The 18,032-nt window shown below is 42.6% G+C and overlaps 1 protein-coding gene across 4 annotated transcripts; it reads left to right on the top strand.

The window, feature by feature from the left end:
• The first annotated feature begins 245 nt into the window (after nucleotides 1-245).
• COIL (coilin) lies at nucleotides 246-16,547 on the top strand. Of its 4 annotated transcripts, none has more exons than XM_001500383.6 (7): nucleotides 246-580; nucleotides 7,173-8,283; nucleotides 8,394-8,480; nucleotides 8,873-8,920; nucleotides 10,820-10,889; nucleotides 13,948-14,036; nucleotides 15,577-16,547. In XM_001500383.6, the coding sequence occupies exons 1-7, from the start codon at nucleotides 336-338 to the stop codon at nucleotides 15,658-15,660; spliced, it is 1,734 nt and encodes a 577-aa protein (XP_001500433.2). In that variant the 5' UTR covers nucleotides 246-335; the 3' UTR covers nucleotides 15,661-16,547. The 4 variants fall into 4 exon arrangements, with proteins under 4 accessions (XP_001500433.2, XP_023508603.1, XP_070083550.1 ...); XM_023652834.2 differs by lacking the exon at nucleotides 246-580 and adding an exon at nucleotides 652-861; XM_023652835.2 differs by lacking the exon at nucleotides 13,948-14,036.
• Nucleotides 16,548-18,032: the final 1,485 nt, after the last annotated feature.

Below are 18,032 nucleotides of genomic sequence, written 5' to 3'. Positions count from 1 at the left end.
GTGTGTTTTGAAATTAGGTATATAAGCAAATATCCTAGAAGATCATTGCTGAGAAGTGCTAACAAGCACTTCAAAACCAGAGAGTTGCCTAAATTCGGACACTGCTCAGCAGGAAACGGATAAAGGCATTTCATTTACACGCTTCCCTAGCCTTGTCGTGAAGAGAATTGAATTTGCGTCAACCCGGCCCCGCGTTCTTGCCATTCACGCAGCCTGTAGTAGCCACTTGCCACCGACAGGTGGCAGACGTCAACAGGCTCCAGGGGGCGGGCCGCCCGAGCACGCCTCTCCGTAGCCCTCTGGTGCCTCTCGGCTTCCGTTGAGCATCGAGCAAGATGGCAGCCTCCGAGACGGTTAGGCTACGGCTTCAATTTGATTACCCACCGCCAGCCACGCCGCACTGCACTGCCTTCTGGCTTCTGGTCGACTTGAACAGATGCCGAGTGGTCACGGATCTCATTAGTCTCATTCGCCAGCGCTTCGGCTTCAGTTCTGGGGCCCTCCTGGGCCTCTACTTGGAGGGGGGGCTCTTGCCCCCCACCGAGAGCGCGCGCCTGGTGCGAGACAACGACTGCCTCAGGTGCGCGCGCGGCGGGCCGGGGACGCGCCTGCGCACGCCCCGGGGCGCCTCGGGGCCGGGAGACCGGGAGGGAGTGGGGGAGGGGGAGGGGGAGGGGGAGGGGGAGGGGTGGGCGTGGGGTGGGGTTGTCAAACTGCACATTTGTGAACCCAGAGATTCTGATAGGTCTAGGCAGGTATGGGGCTCCGGAATCTGCATGGTAAGGAGCATCCGTCCTCGGGATGCTTCTGGTGCGGCTGGTTGGTGGACCAAACTTGGAAAAACCCCGATCTTGTGTGTGGGTAGGGCCGATGTTTCTTAACGCTTGATGTAGGAAGCCATCTCTTAGCCAGGCGCTGTGTGAGGTGCGCAGGAGGCAGGTGTGCCTGCGACCCGGCCTTCCCCTGGCGGCTGGCGGGGTCAGGGGCGGGAGACCCAAGCAAGCAGAAACAGTCCTGTTTTCCGCATAAGGGCAGGTTGCTCGCCCTTATGCTCCTGCGAGATTCCCTGAGACTTCTGGTGGGTGTCATTCTGTGTCCCACTTGGGCGTTTTGTGGTTCGCTTAAATAGGTGTGCGGGACTTTTTGGGTTGTGAATTGCGAAACAAAATAGTTTTAAATATGCTTGTGGAAATTTTTAAAAATAATACTGAAATGAGTCTAGAGGAGCAATTGTGGTATGAGTCGTCCGTGTGTGGTTGATTTGTCCCAATAAAATAAGACATGATCATTTCAGTTCGGATTCGTATCTTGGACTGATTTCTTCAGGGCTCCTTTGTAAAACTTCAGCTACAGTGAATAAATTCTAGAGCTATGAATCAGGCTACTTCCTCTTGCTTGCCCTTTGTGGAATATTCCTTTCCCCAGAGCATGTCCGATTCTTAAGATTTCTTCAGAACATCAGGGAATTTAATTGGAACAATTACTACCTCTTTGAGAGTGTGTGTATCGCTCTCTCTTAAAATCAGGAATGTAGGATTTATTAATATTGTTTAGCTGTTTCTAATGACAATCTGAAATAGTCCGATTTTCAAAGAGTTCTTTTTCCTTTTTATTGACTGTGAAGTGGATCTCCATTCTCTCTGCAGTTTAGGGACTATTTAAATATTACAATTGTAATATGAAGTTTACTTTCTGAACTATCCCTTGCCTAATGAATTAATAACATGCTGCTAGCTAACTGCAGTTATCCTTCAATCAGTGAATCATTTGGGCATCATACTCTTTATAATGAACTTAATGTCGAAAGCAAACTATGGGAGCTGTCATAAGAAATACATACAGCACAATGGCAGGCAGAATTCCTACTAAACATTTCAAATGCATGGTTCCCTATGGCAAGAAATACCTCTGTGGCTGGCTTCAGTGGTAAATGATACAGATCTTAGGAAAAAATTGAACCTGGAAAAGTTTTATATGTTTTTGTGGTTTCCTGTTCCCCCAGTCATTTTCTGTCTTCCCTTGACAGACTCACTTTTGTCAGAACAGAAGAAAACGTGTTCTCTTTTCTCAAAGGTACCTAGTATTGTTGGAGCAGCCAAAAATAACTAGTTTCATGCTTCTGTATATTCTGTTGTGTGAGGCTGGCAGTCAGACTGGATAATTATACTAGGTTATGCTGCTATGTGCAGAAGATGGTCGAGAAAGGAGAGATCATCGCGGAACACAAATGGTCGGGGAATTTAGCTGTGCCTTGAAGAATGGGTAGGAAACGTTGGACGGCCTCGTGGAGGCGGAAGCCAGCCTGACTTGGTAAAGAGACAGTCCGACCAGCAGAAGGATTCTGTGGGGCTTGCTGGGAGTACCAAGAGAAGCCTAATGGGGAAAGGTGGAGCGAGGTTGGGGGAATCTTGAAATAACCCCAGAGCTTCAAGAGGCGTCTCTGTGCTTGTGTGCCATGGCCATTTCCCCACAGCCCATTCCCAAGATGAAGGTGTTGGGAGGTTTCGTTTTTTTCGGCGGCCTCTCTCCTTGCCTTGCAGATGGCTCCCTTTTCACTGTGTCCTCACATGAGCTTTTCTCTGTGCGCAGGCTTTCCTAGTGTCTCTGTGTGTGTCCCAATTTCCTCTCTTAGAAGGACACCAGTCAGATTGGATTAGGGCCCACCCTAATGGCCTCATCTTAATTTTATCATCTCTTCCAAAGCCTTGTCTCTAAGCACCGTCACCTTCTGAGGTACTGGGGGTCAGGGCTTCAACATATGAATTTTTAGGGGACATAATTCAGCCCATAACGCCCCCTGAAGAGGGCTCCACAGAGGCCTGGCCGCAGCAGCTGTTTGGGAGAGCGACCAGGTGGAGTGGAGGTCTCTCTGTTAAGTCATTCTGTGAGGAAACGAGAGGTGTTCTCTCTTTCACTCTTTTGACTCTCTGTGGCACTTAATACTTGATTAATTTTAGTAATGGATTCTCATTTCATATTACTGTAATGAGTAGCTCCTTGGCTAGCCAGTCAAGCCCCTCTGAAGTGTCTGTGAGGGCTGACATGTCTGTGAGGGCTGACGTTGCCTGTGAGGGCTGATGTTGCCTGTGAGGTCTCATGTGTCTGTGAGGGCTGACGTTGTCTGAGAGGGCTGACGTTGCCAGTGAGGGCTGACGTTGCCAGTGAGGGCTGACGTTGCCAGTGAGGGCTGACGTTGCCTGTGAGGGCTGACGTTGCCAGTGAGGGCTGACGTTGCCAGTGAGGGCTGACGTTGCCTGAGAGGGCTGACGTTGTCTGTGAGGGCTGACGTTGCCAGTGAGGGCTGACGTTGCCTGAGAGGGCTGACGTTGTCTGTGAGGGCTGACGTTGCCAGTGAGGGCTGACGTTGCCTGAGAGGGCTGACGTTGCCAGTGAGGGCTGACGTTGCCTGTGAGGGCTGACGTTGCCTGTGAGGGCTGACGTTGCCAGTGAGGGCTGACGTTGCCAGTGAGGGCTGACGTTGCCAGTGAGGGCTGACGTTGCCAGTGAGGGCTGACGTTGCCTGTGAGGGCTGACGTTGCCTGTGAGGGCTGACGTTGCCTGAGAGGGCTGACGTTGTCTGTGAGGGCTGACGTTGCCAGTGAGGGCTGACGTTGTCTGAGAGGGCTGACGTTGTCTGTGAGGGCTGACGTTGTCTGTGAGGGCTGACGTTGCCAGTGAGGGCTGACGTTGCCTGAGAGGGCTGACATGTCTGTGAGGGCTGACGTTGCCTGAGAGGGCTGACGTTGTCTGTGAGGGCTGACGTTGTCTCTGAGGGCTGACGTGTCTGTGAGGGCTGTTGCCAGTGAGGGCTGACGTTGCCAGTGAGGGCTGACGTTGCCTGAGAGGGCTGACATGTCTGTGAGGGCTCATGTTGCCTGTGAGGGCTGACGTGTCTGTGAGGGCTGGTCATGGGAGTTAAGAAGACAAAGTGTCTGAAGCAGGCTGAGGGTAGTTTGGTTTCCTGAAACCTTGAGTGCCAGAGACGATACCTGCCATTAAGATTGCTGATCTTTGTGCAGCTCTGGGTCTCTTGACAGTGAATATTGTTCACAGCATGCTAGTGGTTTCTAGGCTACAAAATACTGAGAGCTGTTCTCTCTCATTGAGGAACATGTTTGTCTAATGCCTATGGGTAAACAGAGACCAGTGGAAGTTAGGCCTGGGCTGCTTTCATTCTGGAACATTTATTTGTGGTCCCTTCCCATTCTTTTTTTTAAAACAAAAACAAAAAAATGTTTATTGTTAAAGACATTGTATTTCAAAATTCTTCAAAGTAAAAAAGTTCCTTATTTCTCTTCCCACATCCCACTCTCTGGAAGTATCCTCAGTTATGTTTGGGGCATATCTTTCCAGATCCTTTCCATACAAGTGCAAAATAAGTACTTATACTTTTAAATACACATGTCATCATAATATACATATTGTCCTGCACCTCACTTTTCTACCTGACATATTGTGGATATCCTTCATTTTAGTATATACAGTATGTGATGTATATTCTTTTTAAATGCCATACAGTACTCCTTTGTATGATCATGTCAGTTCATTTAACCAGCCCCTTATTAATGGGCATTTTAGGATTTCTTAGTTCATTTGAGCTGCTATAACGAAAATACCATAAACTGGGTGGCTTATAAACAACAGAAATTTGTTTTTCATAGTTCTAGAGGCTCAGGAGTGCAAGATCAAGGTGCCAGCAGATTCAGTGTGTGGTCGGGGCTCGCTCTCTGGTTCACAGATGGCACTTTCTCATTGTGTCCTCACGTGGTGAAGGGGAGTAGGGAGCTCTGTGGGGTCTCTTTTGTAGGAGCACTAATTCCGTTCATGAGGGCTCCACCCTCATGACCTAGTCACTTCCCAAAGGCCCCACTTCCTAACACCATCACCTTGAGGGTTAGGATTTCAACATATGAACTGGGGGGGACACAAACCTTCAGACCATGGTAGTTGTTTTCTGTTTTTCACTGTTACATACTTCTGTAATGAATATTGTATATTTTTGTGTACTTGGGTAATGATTCAGTAGGATACATTCCTAGAAGAGGTATTCCTTGGTCAAATGTTAAAATTTGATAGATACTGTCAAATTGGCCCCCAGAAAACTTGTGCAGTCTGTATGTATGCCAACAATATATGGTGGAAAGTTTGGTCCTAATTGGTTGTTTCAGAATTGTAACTTGAATCATAGCATTGCTACAAGTGAAAACAAATGGGTCAAGAATGTCAGAGAACGATCCAATATTCTGGAAGTTCCCAGAAGTTTTTAGATTCACGGGATGCCCAGCTAGCTTTTGCCAGTTTAAGAATTACTTCCTTCCTGCTAGATGCTGAGGTCCACAGCTGGAAACAGAGGGTAGTGTGTTTTTATAACTTAAATCCCTGCTCTGTCAGAGTTTTATTTCTCTCGATATCAGTAGCTTTATGTTACCTTGACTTGTAGGTGTCTGTGTATTTGTGTATTCTGAAGAATAATTGAGGAATTTTTTCAATTACCACATTGAGATAACTCCACAGGATTACTATACCTTGAAAAAATTGAAAGAATGCTTATAACTTCTTATTAATCAATTGTACTTTATTTTCAAATAGGATTGTGTACATCTTTCCCTGGTCACTGAAAAAACTTGGTGAAAAATATGGCTGGATATAAATGTACTGAAAGTGTAATGTGTGTTTTTAGCAGACATTTTTAAGTACCCAACGTGTGCTTGACGTTGGAAACACTCAGCTTTCTGTCATTGGGCCGCATGTGTTAGAATTAGCCATTGCCAGTTCATGGAAGAACAGAATTCCTTTACTATAGTGTAACCATTTTGGATGGAGTGTGTATTAGTCAGAGCTCTGCAGAGAAACAGAAGTAATAGGAGATGATATAGGTAGCTATATAGATAGAGATATGAGATTTATTGGAAGGAATTGGCTTATGAGATAATGGAGGCTGAGAAGTCCCAAGATCTGCAGTCGGCAAGCTGGAGACCTAGGAGAGCCAATGATAAAGTTATAGTCCGAGTCTGAAGGCCTGAGAACCAGAAGAGTTGATGGTGTTTAAGTTCTAGTTCTGGTCTGAGTCCAAAGGCAGAAGACCCATGTCCCAGCTCAAAGGTAGTTAGGGAGAGAGAGCAAATTCTCCCTTGCTCAGTCTTTTATTTTATTCTATTCAGGCCTTCAGCGGATTGGGTGAGGCCCACCCACATTGGGAAAGGCAGTCTGCTTTACTTAGTGTACCAATGCAAATGTTAATCTCATCCAGAAGCACCCTCACAGACATACCCAGAACAGCGTTTAAGCAAATAACTGGGCACCCAATGGCCCAGTCAGGTTGACACATTAAATTAATAATCACAAAATATGGAATTTTACAATGGCTATCACTACCCCAGAGAACATGAATTATTCAGTAGTTTCCTATTTAATTTAACCAAAATAAAAATGAAATCTGATTTCAAAAAAAGCAGCCCACATTTCAAAACAGAAATAGATACTTAGCATTATTACCATTTGGGGTAGGCAACATAATATAGTGGAAGGATGGTGAGCTTTTTTTTTTTTTTTTAAAGATTTTGTTTTTCCTTTTTTTCTCCCCAAAGCCCCCTGGTACATAGTTGTGTATTTTTTTTTAGTTGTGGGTCCTTCTAGTTGTGGCATATCGGACGCCACCTCAGTGTGGTCTGATGAGCGGTGCCATGTCCGTGCCCAGGATTCGAACCCGCAAAACTCTGGGCTGCAGAAGTGGAGCACGCAAACTTAACCACTTGGCCACGGGGCCGGCCCCAGATTGTGAGCTTTGAAGTTAGACAGACTGAGGTTTGAATCTCATTTCTGCTGCTTATTAGCTGTGCGTCTTGGGCAAGTTACTTGTCTGAACTGTAATTTTGTGATCTATTTTAAAATGAAAGACGCCTACTTCCTGGTGGTGTTTAGATTAGAGAAAATGTATGGAAAATGTTTGGGATGCAGTAGATATTCAATAAATAAAACTAGTCATTTGAAAGTTGACCATAAGTTATGTCATTTAGGCTATTTTGTTGAAAAGAGTCTTTTGTTCTTAAGTGATGACGTTTGTTCGTTGCCTGATGGTAGTGACAGTTGGCAGTCATCTCAGTATGTAACCACGTCCTGGAGACATGCTTATGAATTACTCACCCTGGCTTTCTCTCTTATTCTTTTGATAGAGTTAAATTAGAAGAGAGAGGAGTTGCTGAGAATCCTGTAATAGTCAGTAATGGTGACGGTACTCATTCATTACCTAGAAAAGCAAAGAAGCGGGCATTTAAGTTGGAGGAGGATGAAGAAACCGAACTAGGTTACAGAGACTCAAAGAAGCATTGGAAGAGGCAAGAGAACAATGACAATGAGAGGACCCTGGATCTAGAATCAAAAGCTGTCACAAATGAGAGTGTGAGGAAAAAAAACAAGAGGAAAAACAAAGCCACATGTGGTCTAGTGGATGATGATGATGAAGAGACCAAAAGAAAATCACCAAAGAAAAAGGAGAAATGTGAATATAAAAAACAAGCAAAGAATCCCAGGTCTTCTAAAGCACAGACAGTGAAGGAATGGCCCATCCAGAAGCATAGTCCTCCAAAACATTCTCCTGCCAGAAACAGCACTGTTAAATCCAAAAGGAAAGGTGCCGTGGACGTTCGTGCAAAAGACAGTCCCAGTTCCTCCTCAGAGTCTGAGTCTTATCATGAATCAACCAGTGATGGTCTCAGCAATGTCATCGTGGAGGTCAGAAATTCCTCAGAGAAAATATCCACTGAGTTATCAAAGGGAATACCCTCTACAAAAAAGACAGCTGCCAACAAACCGAATATAAAAACTGCGTTTAACTCTACCCCCACCAAGGGCAAGACCACCAGAACATCATCTTCTAGTTCAGACTCTAGTTCAGATTCAGAGGACCAGTGTGTGTTGTCAAAGAGCACCCCGGAGCGGGCTGCAGGTCTCTTGAAGACAGTAGGCCTCTTTGCAGGAAGGGGTTGTCCAGGTCCAGGGCCATTAGCACAGACTCCACATGCTACTGGATGGAAACACTCTGACTCAAATGCTGGCAGGCAGGCTGCTGGGCCTCCTCCCAACGTGACTCTCCCCACCAGTATGGGAAGAGGTTGGGGTAGAGGAGAGGACTTTCTTTCTTGGAAGGGAGCTCGGGGTCGGGGCATGCGGGGGAGAGGCCGAGGACGAGGGCATGCTGTTTCCTGTGTTTTAAATAGAAACGCTGAATATCAGAAGCAGCAGCAATTAAATGAAATGATAACAAACTCATCTACTATTATCCAGGCAAGTATTATTTATTGTGAATTTACCCCACGTCGTGTGTCTGGAGTTGATGTCATGGGTTCCCAGTTTCTCACCGGTTACAAAGTCACACGACTAATACTGTTTTTCAGAATCCAGTAGAGACACACAAGAAGGACTACAGTCTGTTACCGCTGTTAGCAGCTGCCCCTCAAGTTGGAGAAAAGATTGCATTTAAGGTATGTTTTCAAACAACAACAAAAAAGATTATTCCCCCTCCAAATGAGCTTACTCATTAGCAGATCAGGTTAAATATATTTTTAAAAAACCTTTCCAGATCATATCTTTCATGTTCTCTTGCCTATCTCAGTGTTTGCTTTGTGAATGAATAAAAATGGCTTAGCCTGGTGTCTAGGACCTAGCAAGGCTCAATGAAAGAAGGCTATACATATCACCAGAAAGCCCCCAAAACCCAGAGAAACCTCTCCCACTGGAACCCCTGTTTTACCATAGGTTCATGTCAGGGCTCCCCGAGTGGTGGAGTGGGCACCCCAACACTGCATGTTTTCTCGGGGGTTGGAGAGAGGAGCTACAGGGCTTGTGAATTTGTGGGTTTTTTCTTCTTTTTTAGCTTTTGGAACTAACATCTGATTATTCTCCGGATGTGTCTGACTACAAGGTAAGGCTGTTTATTTGAAAATAGTTGTGTCAGTGTATTAAAGAAGCTAAAGTCATATTTAATACTGCTAATGTGGATAATATAGATTTTTTTGAGTAAAGAATGTTGTAAAGTAGAAATGGAAAACGTCAAAATGTAAATTTTTTAGTAGTATCCCTGTGTGGTCTCCCAGTGGTATATTCCTTAGACTTGGGAAGATTGTAGAATGAGAATGACGAGTTTAATTTTTTTAGTCACTTTTTTCTAATCAGCTTAGACATAGAGACTTATTTGAGTACCCCTCCTCCATGATCCTAAACTTTGAAAGAAAAGAATAGCTCTCAGCCAGAAAGTTTGACTGTTTTCATCACAGGAATCTATTTTCTATATTTGTGAATTACTACTGGTTATTATGGTCTAATATGGTTTCTTTTACCTGAACAGTTAACCACAGGTAATTCACAAATACTATCCTTGGCATTTACTCACTTAGTGTCTATATGAGACTTCATATTGGCATATGAGCTTTATAACAGCTCAGTAAAAGCTTGACTCAGTCAATGGGATTACAGAATTACGTGTTTCCTTCCCTTTTTCACTCATTCAAAATTTTGTTGAAAATCTTGTTAAAATGCATACTTTCTTATTTTGATGTAATATACAGAATGTAAGTACATTTTTAAAAAGTAATAATTGGTAATGTTAATATAGCAATATAAAGTACGAGGAGATTTGATTTAATCTGAGTTGATACCTTGGAAGACTTTTAAAATCTTGGTGAGAACCTTTTTTCAAAAGCAGCCTAGGAGAAGAATCAGTTTGTGGAGGGCCTGGTCAGTTACTTCTGGGTAATTGGTGTTTTATCATATTTTTCATCTTCTTAGCCCCTTTAATATGGGTGACCATATAATTTATCATCTCAGCAGGACACTTGTGAGTGAAAAGGGTTAATATCATATTAATAATTATACTGAAAAGATGTGTAAACAGATGTGTCGTGGGCAAACCAGGATGTTTTGTCACGCTACCATAGATAACTAATTTAAATCTGTGATATGTGAGGAAATGGAAATAAATATAGAATTGATACAGCCACAGCCTCTACAAGTTGTGATTCTAGATGATACTGATGTTTTTAAATGCATATTAAATAGTGCTCATCATAGTGATTACCTTGACAAGCTATTTGCTTACTTTCTTTCTGGGTATTTTTAGAACTTTTTTGAAAGTGCTTTCAAAACCATTTTAAGAGTGAAAAATCAATTGCTCTTTTTTGCTTTGGCCTCAAGTGCTGTTATCCAGCTTGAGCACCGGCTTCATCACTAAGGTTGTCTTCAAAAGTCAAATCTATCTTCAAGAGATGTAGTCTCCTCAGCCCCTGACGCTGTCTCATTTGTACCTGTGGGATTTTAATTTATGGAGGTGACTGAGTGATGATACAGAGAGTCAATGCTATTGAAAGAGGAGTTTCTTACTTGTGTGTGCTGAGAGAAGGGGAATGCCACATTGAGCAGCACCACGGGGGAAAGCACCTGGGTGTGGTCAGGAGGCAGAAGCAGGAGGGAGGAGAAAGCCTGGGCCAGAGCCTGTATTGGGGTTTTCTCGGGCAGGCAAGACAGGGTGGGGGAAATGGGGTAAGGTTGGCTAGCTTGAATGACTAGCAGGCTTTTGCCTATCGGGGTGGTCCCTGGTTGTGTGTACCTGACCTTGGGATGGTTTAGATCAGGGGATTTTGGCTTGGTGTGTGAGAGTTTTATTTCCCCTACATATTGATTTATTTTTAAATTTTTTTATTGAGATAAAATGCACGTAACATAAAATTCACCATTTTAAGTATTTTAAAGTGTATAGTTCAGTAGTTTTAGTATATTCACAATGTTTCACATGATGATTTTTGACTTGGACTTTTATTTTTGAAAGGAAGGAAAAATATTAAGCCACAATCCAGAGACCCAGCAAGTAGATATAGAAATTCTTTCATCCTTACCTGGTGAGTCTTCTAGAAAAGAATTTGAAAATTTAGGCTCTTCATATCTAAATTGGTTTCTAAATAGCTTTTATACGCAGGAGCTGCTGTCTTCATTGGCCCCGCGATTAACTGGTGCTCTCCACTCCCTCTGTCAGCACAAGGCAGCCTGGGGGCCTGGGCTCCCTCCCACTAGTGGAGTTGTGTGTCTGCTAAGAGTTGTTGGATTTGTTCCCAAAGCTATTAGGCCAGTTGTTCTTATTAGTGTAATTATGTAACTTCATAAAAATTACATGAACTGATGAAAATTGATTACAAAAAGAATTATTTCTATGAAACTTAAGTTGAATGCTGACTCAGGAGTGTTAACTAAAATATTTGCTGTTGAACTATGTGTGGGTGGGTCAGCTATAAGAGATTGGGAGGAATTCGGTAAAAATCTGGAAAGATTCTGCACTTAGATTACCTTGCTAGTTTTTGTATTCTTGTATCACTTAAAAAAACTCAAAACTGGAAATGTGGAAATCACAGACACACATTAAGGATATGGTTTATAAAAGGACAGCTCTAGTCCTTGGACTCATCAGACCGACTCAGCTCTATTTCAAAAGATTGGCAAATGCACAATGCACCTGCTTCTGTGGGTTAAGTCAAAATAAAATGTCTAAAGTGTATGTGTATACACACTCTTCCACATTATTTTAAATGGTTCCTTGCTTTATCTGTGATTCACTCCACCCGTCATTGCTTCTGAAATCCTGGCATAAGAAGGCTTTTACTGCATATGGCTTAACTTGGGTAATGTTGTAGTGGTCCCTGGCCAGAGAGCGAGGGAGATCCCTTTTTCTTTAGCAGACTCTATGGCAATTAATTATCTTCTGTTTGTGTTTAAATAAGGTAATGGATAAAAGATTCAAAACTCCAGCACACAGAAATCAGTCAAAGGATTCTTCCACAAAGTCCCTTTATGGTTAGACATAACTTACACTGGTTTTCCAGCCTTCTTCTGATTAGGTTTCCTTTGAAGAAACCCTCCTTCTTAGGAATCGTGGACGGAGAAGTTTGTCCCTAGTCAGATTCCATGGACACAGCCTGATCACTGCTTGTTGGGTGATTGACAGTGATGACTTTCAATTAGAACTTTCTTTATTTGGGGCATCAAGAAATGGCTTTGTCTGTGCTATGTAGAAATACTGGTAGTCCTCACTTTGCATGGTTCTGATATACATGAACTTCAGTTACCATGCGTTAGTTCAATAACACCAGTCTCCCAGTGACATTGGGTATGATAACTGTTAACTGTGAGTAATTGCATAACGTGTTGCTAGCTCTTCAGTCCATAAGTCACTATGTAAATAACTGATGCCCATCATGACCCGTGACCAATCACATCACTTCTTTCAGAGTCTCTTGGTGATTGGTCAGTATGCCTCTGTTACTCAGTTCCCATACACACAGCAAAATATATGGTTGTGCTGCCTCCGTGTCTCTCAGTGATAAATTCACATGACATTTTACAAAAATAGGTAATTTAAATAGGGAGTGGATCAACAAAGATGAAAGCACAATAAAGAAACAAAAAGCGAACATGCTGGAAGTGACATCCAAATGGAATTTCAGTGGAATTATAGAAGAAATACTTAACCATGGGAGTGTTGACACTGGTTTGTGTGAACTTCCTGACACAAGTGAGGAAAGTGGTTGTGACTAAAGGAATGACCATGTCCCGGAAGTGACATCAGCAAAAAAACCTTCACAAAATTGTGAAAAAGAAACAAACTCTCAGAGCTATTTCATGACATTAAATGCTCAAAGGACAAAATATTGGAAGCTGACCCAAACTTAGAAAGGAGTATGACAGTTCTGCAAAGCATAGAAGAAATTCTCACTCTGTATTGTTACATGACAAGAAGGCAAGCACTGTTCAAACTACCCTTGATACATTTCTTACAAGAAATAGGACTCTTTAATTCTCAGCATTTCTAGTGTTTTAAATTACAGTGTAGGGCCCGCCCCATGGCCGAGTGGTGAAGTTCATGCGCTCCGCTTCAGTGGCCCACGGTTTCGCAGGTTTGGATCCTGGGTGCGGACATGGCACCACTCGTCAGGCCATGCTGAGGTGGCATCCCACATGGCACAACCAGAGGCACTCACTCCTAGAATATGCAACCATGTACTGGGGGGCTTTGGAGAGAAGCAGAAGGACAAATAAAACAAAAGACTGGCAACAGTTGTTAACTCAGGTGCCAATCTTTAAAAAAAAAATTACAGTGCACTCCTTAACTATTAGTTTTACTATTTTTTCATTTTTCTGTACACTAAAAGTTTCAATGTTTTGACAGAAATTTTTGAAGATTGTCAGGCAACCATAATTTTCCCATTGATAATATTAACATTGTTTTGTATGATTTCAGGCTGTGTGGTCATTTTTATGGCCCCACATTACCGTGCAAAGCGAGGACCAGTGTATTACCAAGTAGTAAGCATGTATAATTTCTGAGAACAGAGCAAGATATAAGTATTTTGCAGAATTCATACTACCTTCCCCTGTTGAAACATCAATTATCTTTTTGGATTATCTTGTGGTTACACATTCTTTTCTGGGAGTACCAGTGATAGTGTATCAAGCTTGTTTCTTTTTGCTTTTTCTCCCCAAATCCCCCCAGTACATAATTGTATATTTTAGTTGTGGGTCTTTCTAGTTGTGGCATGTGGGACGCCGCCTCATCATGGCCTGACGAGTGGTGCCATGTCCACGCCCAGGGTGTGAACCGGTGAAACCCTGGGCCGCCGAAGCGGAGTGTGTGAACTTAACCACTCAGCCACGGGGCAGCCCCTCATTTCTTTTTGATGAAGGAAAGATTGTCTCTGATAAGTGGCTCAGAAGCTCCCATCTGCTGGTGCAGGGTTTTCTGAGGCTCTTCTTCCTGAGCACTCCGTGCTTTCGTGTGCGTACCCAGCCTCCACATCAAGGGACAGTTTGTTTGTGCTTGTTTTTCTAATGACATAAATTCCCTGAAGAGGAACATTTTCACTACTGGGAAATGACTTATTGTCTCTGCTCCCTACCGTCTGGTTTCAGCCATGAAAGAACCTGGGAAATTTGATTTGGTTTATCACAATGAAAATGGAACTGAGGTAGTGGAGTACGCTGTGATGCAGGAGAAGAGGGTAGGTGCACTTCTCTTCTTGGGATTGCTTGCTCTCTCGACTGGTTACTGGTGGTCTGGAAGGTGATGTTGTAGCTTACTGAACTGTCTGTATTAAAGTCATAAAGGATCTAGGCCCTGGGGATCTCTGTCCTGCCTGCAGGGTGACAAGAACAGTGCCAAGTGCCAAGTTAGGGTGCCATCTGGGACCTCCAAGAGCCTACAGGACAAGATGCACAAATAACAAACTCTTTTTTAAGAGTATAAAGTTGCATAGAATCGTAGTCATATAAGAGTTTCAGTAGAAAAGAGTAACTATTTTGAAAACTTTTTTATTGACATATACATTCAGAACAGTTCCCATAAGGGTATAGCTTGAATGATTTTCACAAATGAACATACCCATGTAAGCAGCATGCAGATCAAGAAATAGGACATTAACAGCCCCTTTAGAAATCTCCATTGTGTTTCCTTGCAGTCACTACTCCCCCCTAAATGTTACCACAGTTCGGACTTAACAACGGCATAGAGCTTTGAAGAATGACGTAAAATGATGATTCTGTCTTTTGACTTTGTTTAAATCCTTAAATTGCCATTTTAGGAAGTATATGGTTTGGAGCTTTTTTAGGTAGCCAGACTTCCAGAGATGCTGGCAATGGCTGGCTCATTGGGCTATGCCAGCATTAAAGTAAAAAGAATTTATATTTAAGAAAATACTTCCTCTTAAGGTGTTTATATTTGAAGTGTTATAAACATTATTCTCTAAGTTTTAGTATTGCACACTCTTATTTTATCTGAAATATAAACTTGTAGAAAACCTAACCAGACTGCGTGTTTTGCTTTGTCTTTAGGATAGATGACACTCAAGGATTTATTCCGAAAACACATTTTTAGGGTCTGTGGTAGTATCAGCAGATTTGGCCCAGTCTCCTGTGCGTCTGTATTTGTGATATATGCAGCCCCACTTTTTTGTTGAAATGTATTCTTGGAAACTACCTTGGAAAATTAAACCTTGGAGGCTTTCCTCTCTGTGCCTTAGGAAACAGAGGCCTCAAGTGGAGCCTGTACTAACCTTTTTTGACACTAGGTGGCCCTCATTATTCATCCGTATGGCCAAGTGTTAGGACTTTGCTTTCTCTTGTTAAAATGTGAAGTACCTCCTGTGTTTAGGCAGCACTAGAGAGGAACTACAGAGCTGCACTAAAGGGCGTCACCGTCTGCTGATAACCCTCTGGGCCACATCTGCCTCCCGAGAGGTCCGGGCCGCCTGTCCACAGAGGCTTGTTGGGCAAATCCTTCTGACCCTTTTGTAAGCAGCTGCCATAACCACATCTGCTCTAAATCAAAGAAAGATGGATTATGTTTAATGAAAAATTTAGCTGCCTTCTAGGTAAACAAGTTCTTATACCTGATTGAACTCAGTTTACTGGAACGCAAATTATTCTGAGTCTTCAACCATTCTGCACGAATGGAAATTTACTTGACTGAAGTTTTTAACTGATGAAAACCTGTGTGACCTCAAAATAAAGTCTCTAAACTGAATACTTTGTCTTTTTCCTCAGATCAGTGTTTTTTGGAGAGAGTTGATTGATCCAAGGCTGATTGTTGAATCTCCGAGTAACGCATCAAGTACAGAGCTTGCCTGAGGACGGCCTCTCCACCTCGTGGTCTATAAATGTCTTGTTTGTGAAAGTGGCTATAACCTGAACTTTAAAAAAAAAAAAGATTTGAAAGTTGTATGCATTTTTTGTTCTCTTCACTTTACTGCATAGGAAAAAATCTACCTCATCATTTAAAATAATGTGGGTGTTGCTTTTGTAGCTTCCTCCCCATTTTTTTTCAGGTTTAATTTTAGTAACAAAATTTAAAATATGACATTCCCTGCAGGCATTGTTAGATACCAATATGTATGGTTTCTTCTCTTTTTTAATTTTTTTTTGACCATCAAGTAGCCGTCATCAGTAGGAGTTTCTAATACCGAGTACTAGAAAGTGCTGCATATCTTGTCTCAGTAAGTTTTCTTAAGTAACATTTTAAAATATGAAAGCATGTTACTTGACATAATTTTTTAACATTTGAGTTGTTCCATTAAATGTGGGACAGCTTATAAATTTCAAGTATTTTATACTTGTAATTGGCAAGAATTGACAGGTAGTTGGATTTGTGGCAGGCAGTGAGTTAAGGAATCCTTTTACATCTTTCTCAACTTTAAAATTAAGCCTTCTCAGGGCCCTGTGTCGAGCGGTGAAAGTCAGAGCTCGAGTGTGTGCCTGGGGAAGAAGTGGTGTTCCACCTGGCTGAGAGGACTTCCTGTGAGTTCAGAGCTGGGGACGTGTTTTCTTGCTACAAGATCCCAGGCACCTGGCTGAGTGTGCTGGAGGGCAGATCTTGAACAGAAACTTCCTTTTCTGTGACTATTCAACACGAAACTAAAATGGCTAAATATATACTGTGAAAATTGCTTTCTTTTAACAAAAGATCCGATCCCTCCTTCAGCCTTGCAGATTTTTAAATAAAATCATATTGAACTAAACTTCCATGCTGAGTCATCATGTTTAGCAGAGCATTGCAGATCGCTGTCTTGTTTTATGATCATTGAGAGAGTAAAATTTTCTGGACGAGAAGGTTTGCCTTGACTAAAGAGTCTGGTGTTGCAAAGTTTAGTCCAGGGGAGTTCGTTGGATCTGGGAGCTTTGGACCGCTGAAGATGCCGTCCAGTTTTAAGTCATTGATGTGCATTAAAATGTGGATTTGTTGATTTGTAATGTGGAATATTACTCCAGAAAGAGTGAGATTAACGTCACTAATGGGATCTTGGCCCTGGGGCTCTTGTGGAGCACATTTTCTTTCCGAGGTTTGGAAAACAAATTAAGATAACTAGTAAACACCAACAGATACATGAAAAGATGCTCAGCATCACTCATTGTCAGGGAGATGCAAATCAAAATCACAATGAGCTATCACACCTGTTAGAATGGCTATATCAAAAAGACGAGATATAGGAGCTGGTCCGGTGGCGTAGCAGTTAAGTGCGCACATTCCGCTTTGGCGGCCTGGGGTTCACCAGTTCAGATCCTGGGTGTGGACATGGTACTGCTTGACAAGCCATGCTGTGGAAGGCATCCCACATATAAAGTAGAGGAAGATGGGCACGGATGTTAGCTCAGGGCTAATCTTCCTCAAAAAAAAAAAGATGACACAAGTGTTGGTGAGGATATGGATAAAAGTGAACCCTTATGCACTGTTGCTGGGAATGTAAATTGGTGCGGCCACTGTGGAAAACAGCATGGAGGTTCCTCAAAAAATTAAAAATAGAACTACCGTATGATCCAGCAATTCCACTTTTGGGTATTTAACTGAAGAAAATGAAAACACTAACTTGAAAAGATATCTGCGCTCCCCACCATGTTCATTACAGCATTATTTGCAATAGCCAGGTGTCCATAAATGGGTGAATGGATAAAGGAAATGTGGTGTGTGTATATATGTGTGTGTGTGTGTGTGTATGTATGTAGTTCAGCCATAAAAAATAACGAAATCTTGCCATTTGCAACAACATGGATGGACCTTGAGGGCATTATGCTAAGTGAAATGAGTTAGAGAAAGACAAATACTGTATGGTTTCACTTATGTGTGGACTCTAAAGAAAAATGAAAAAATTGAAGTCATGGCTACAGAGAACAGATTGGTGGTTGCCAGAGAGAGGCGGGGGTAGTGGGTGGGTGAAATGGGTGAAGGGGATCAAAAGGTACTCCAGTTATAAAATAAGTAAGTCATGGGGATGTAAGTACGGCATGGTGACTATAGTTAATAATACTGTATTTTATATTTGAAAATTGCTAAGAGTAGCCCCACTTGTCAAGCCATGCTGTGGCAGGCGTCCCACATATAAAATAGAGAAAGATGGGCATGGATGTTAGCTCAGGGCCAGTCTTCCTCAGCAAAAAGAGGAGGATTGGCAGCAGATGTTAGCTCAGGGCTAATCTTGCTTAAAAAAAAAAAAAAGGTATACCATATC

The sequence above is a fragment of the Equus caballus genome, chromosome 11, assembly GCF_041296265.1.
Source record: "Equus caballus isolate H_3958 breed thoroughbred chromosome 11, TB-T2T, whole genome shotgun sequence".
NCBI lineage: Eukaryota > Metazoa > Chordata > Mammalia > Perissodactyla > Equidae > Equus > Equus caballus.
Note: the sequence above shows the minus strand (reverse complement) of the source record. Positions and strands in the feature narration are given on the sequence as shown.

Excerpts from the sequence above, each read along its gene's own strand:
- COIL (XM_001500383.6), top strand. The coding sequence starts at position 336 with ATGGCAGCCTCCGAGACGGTTAGGCTACGGCTTCAATTTGATTACCCA. Across the intron at positions 581-7,172 it reads CGAGACAACGACTGCCTCAG|AGTTAAATTAGAAGAGAGAG; the intron begins GTGCGCGCGCGG and ends TTCTTTTGATAG. Across the intron at positions 8,481-8,872 it reads GAGAAAAGATTGCATTTAAG|CTTTTGGAACTAACATCTGA; the intron begins GTATGTTTTCAA and ends CTTCTTTTTTAG.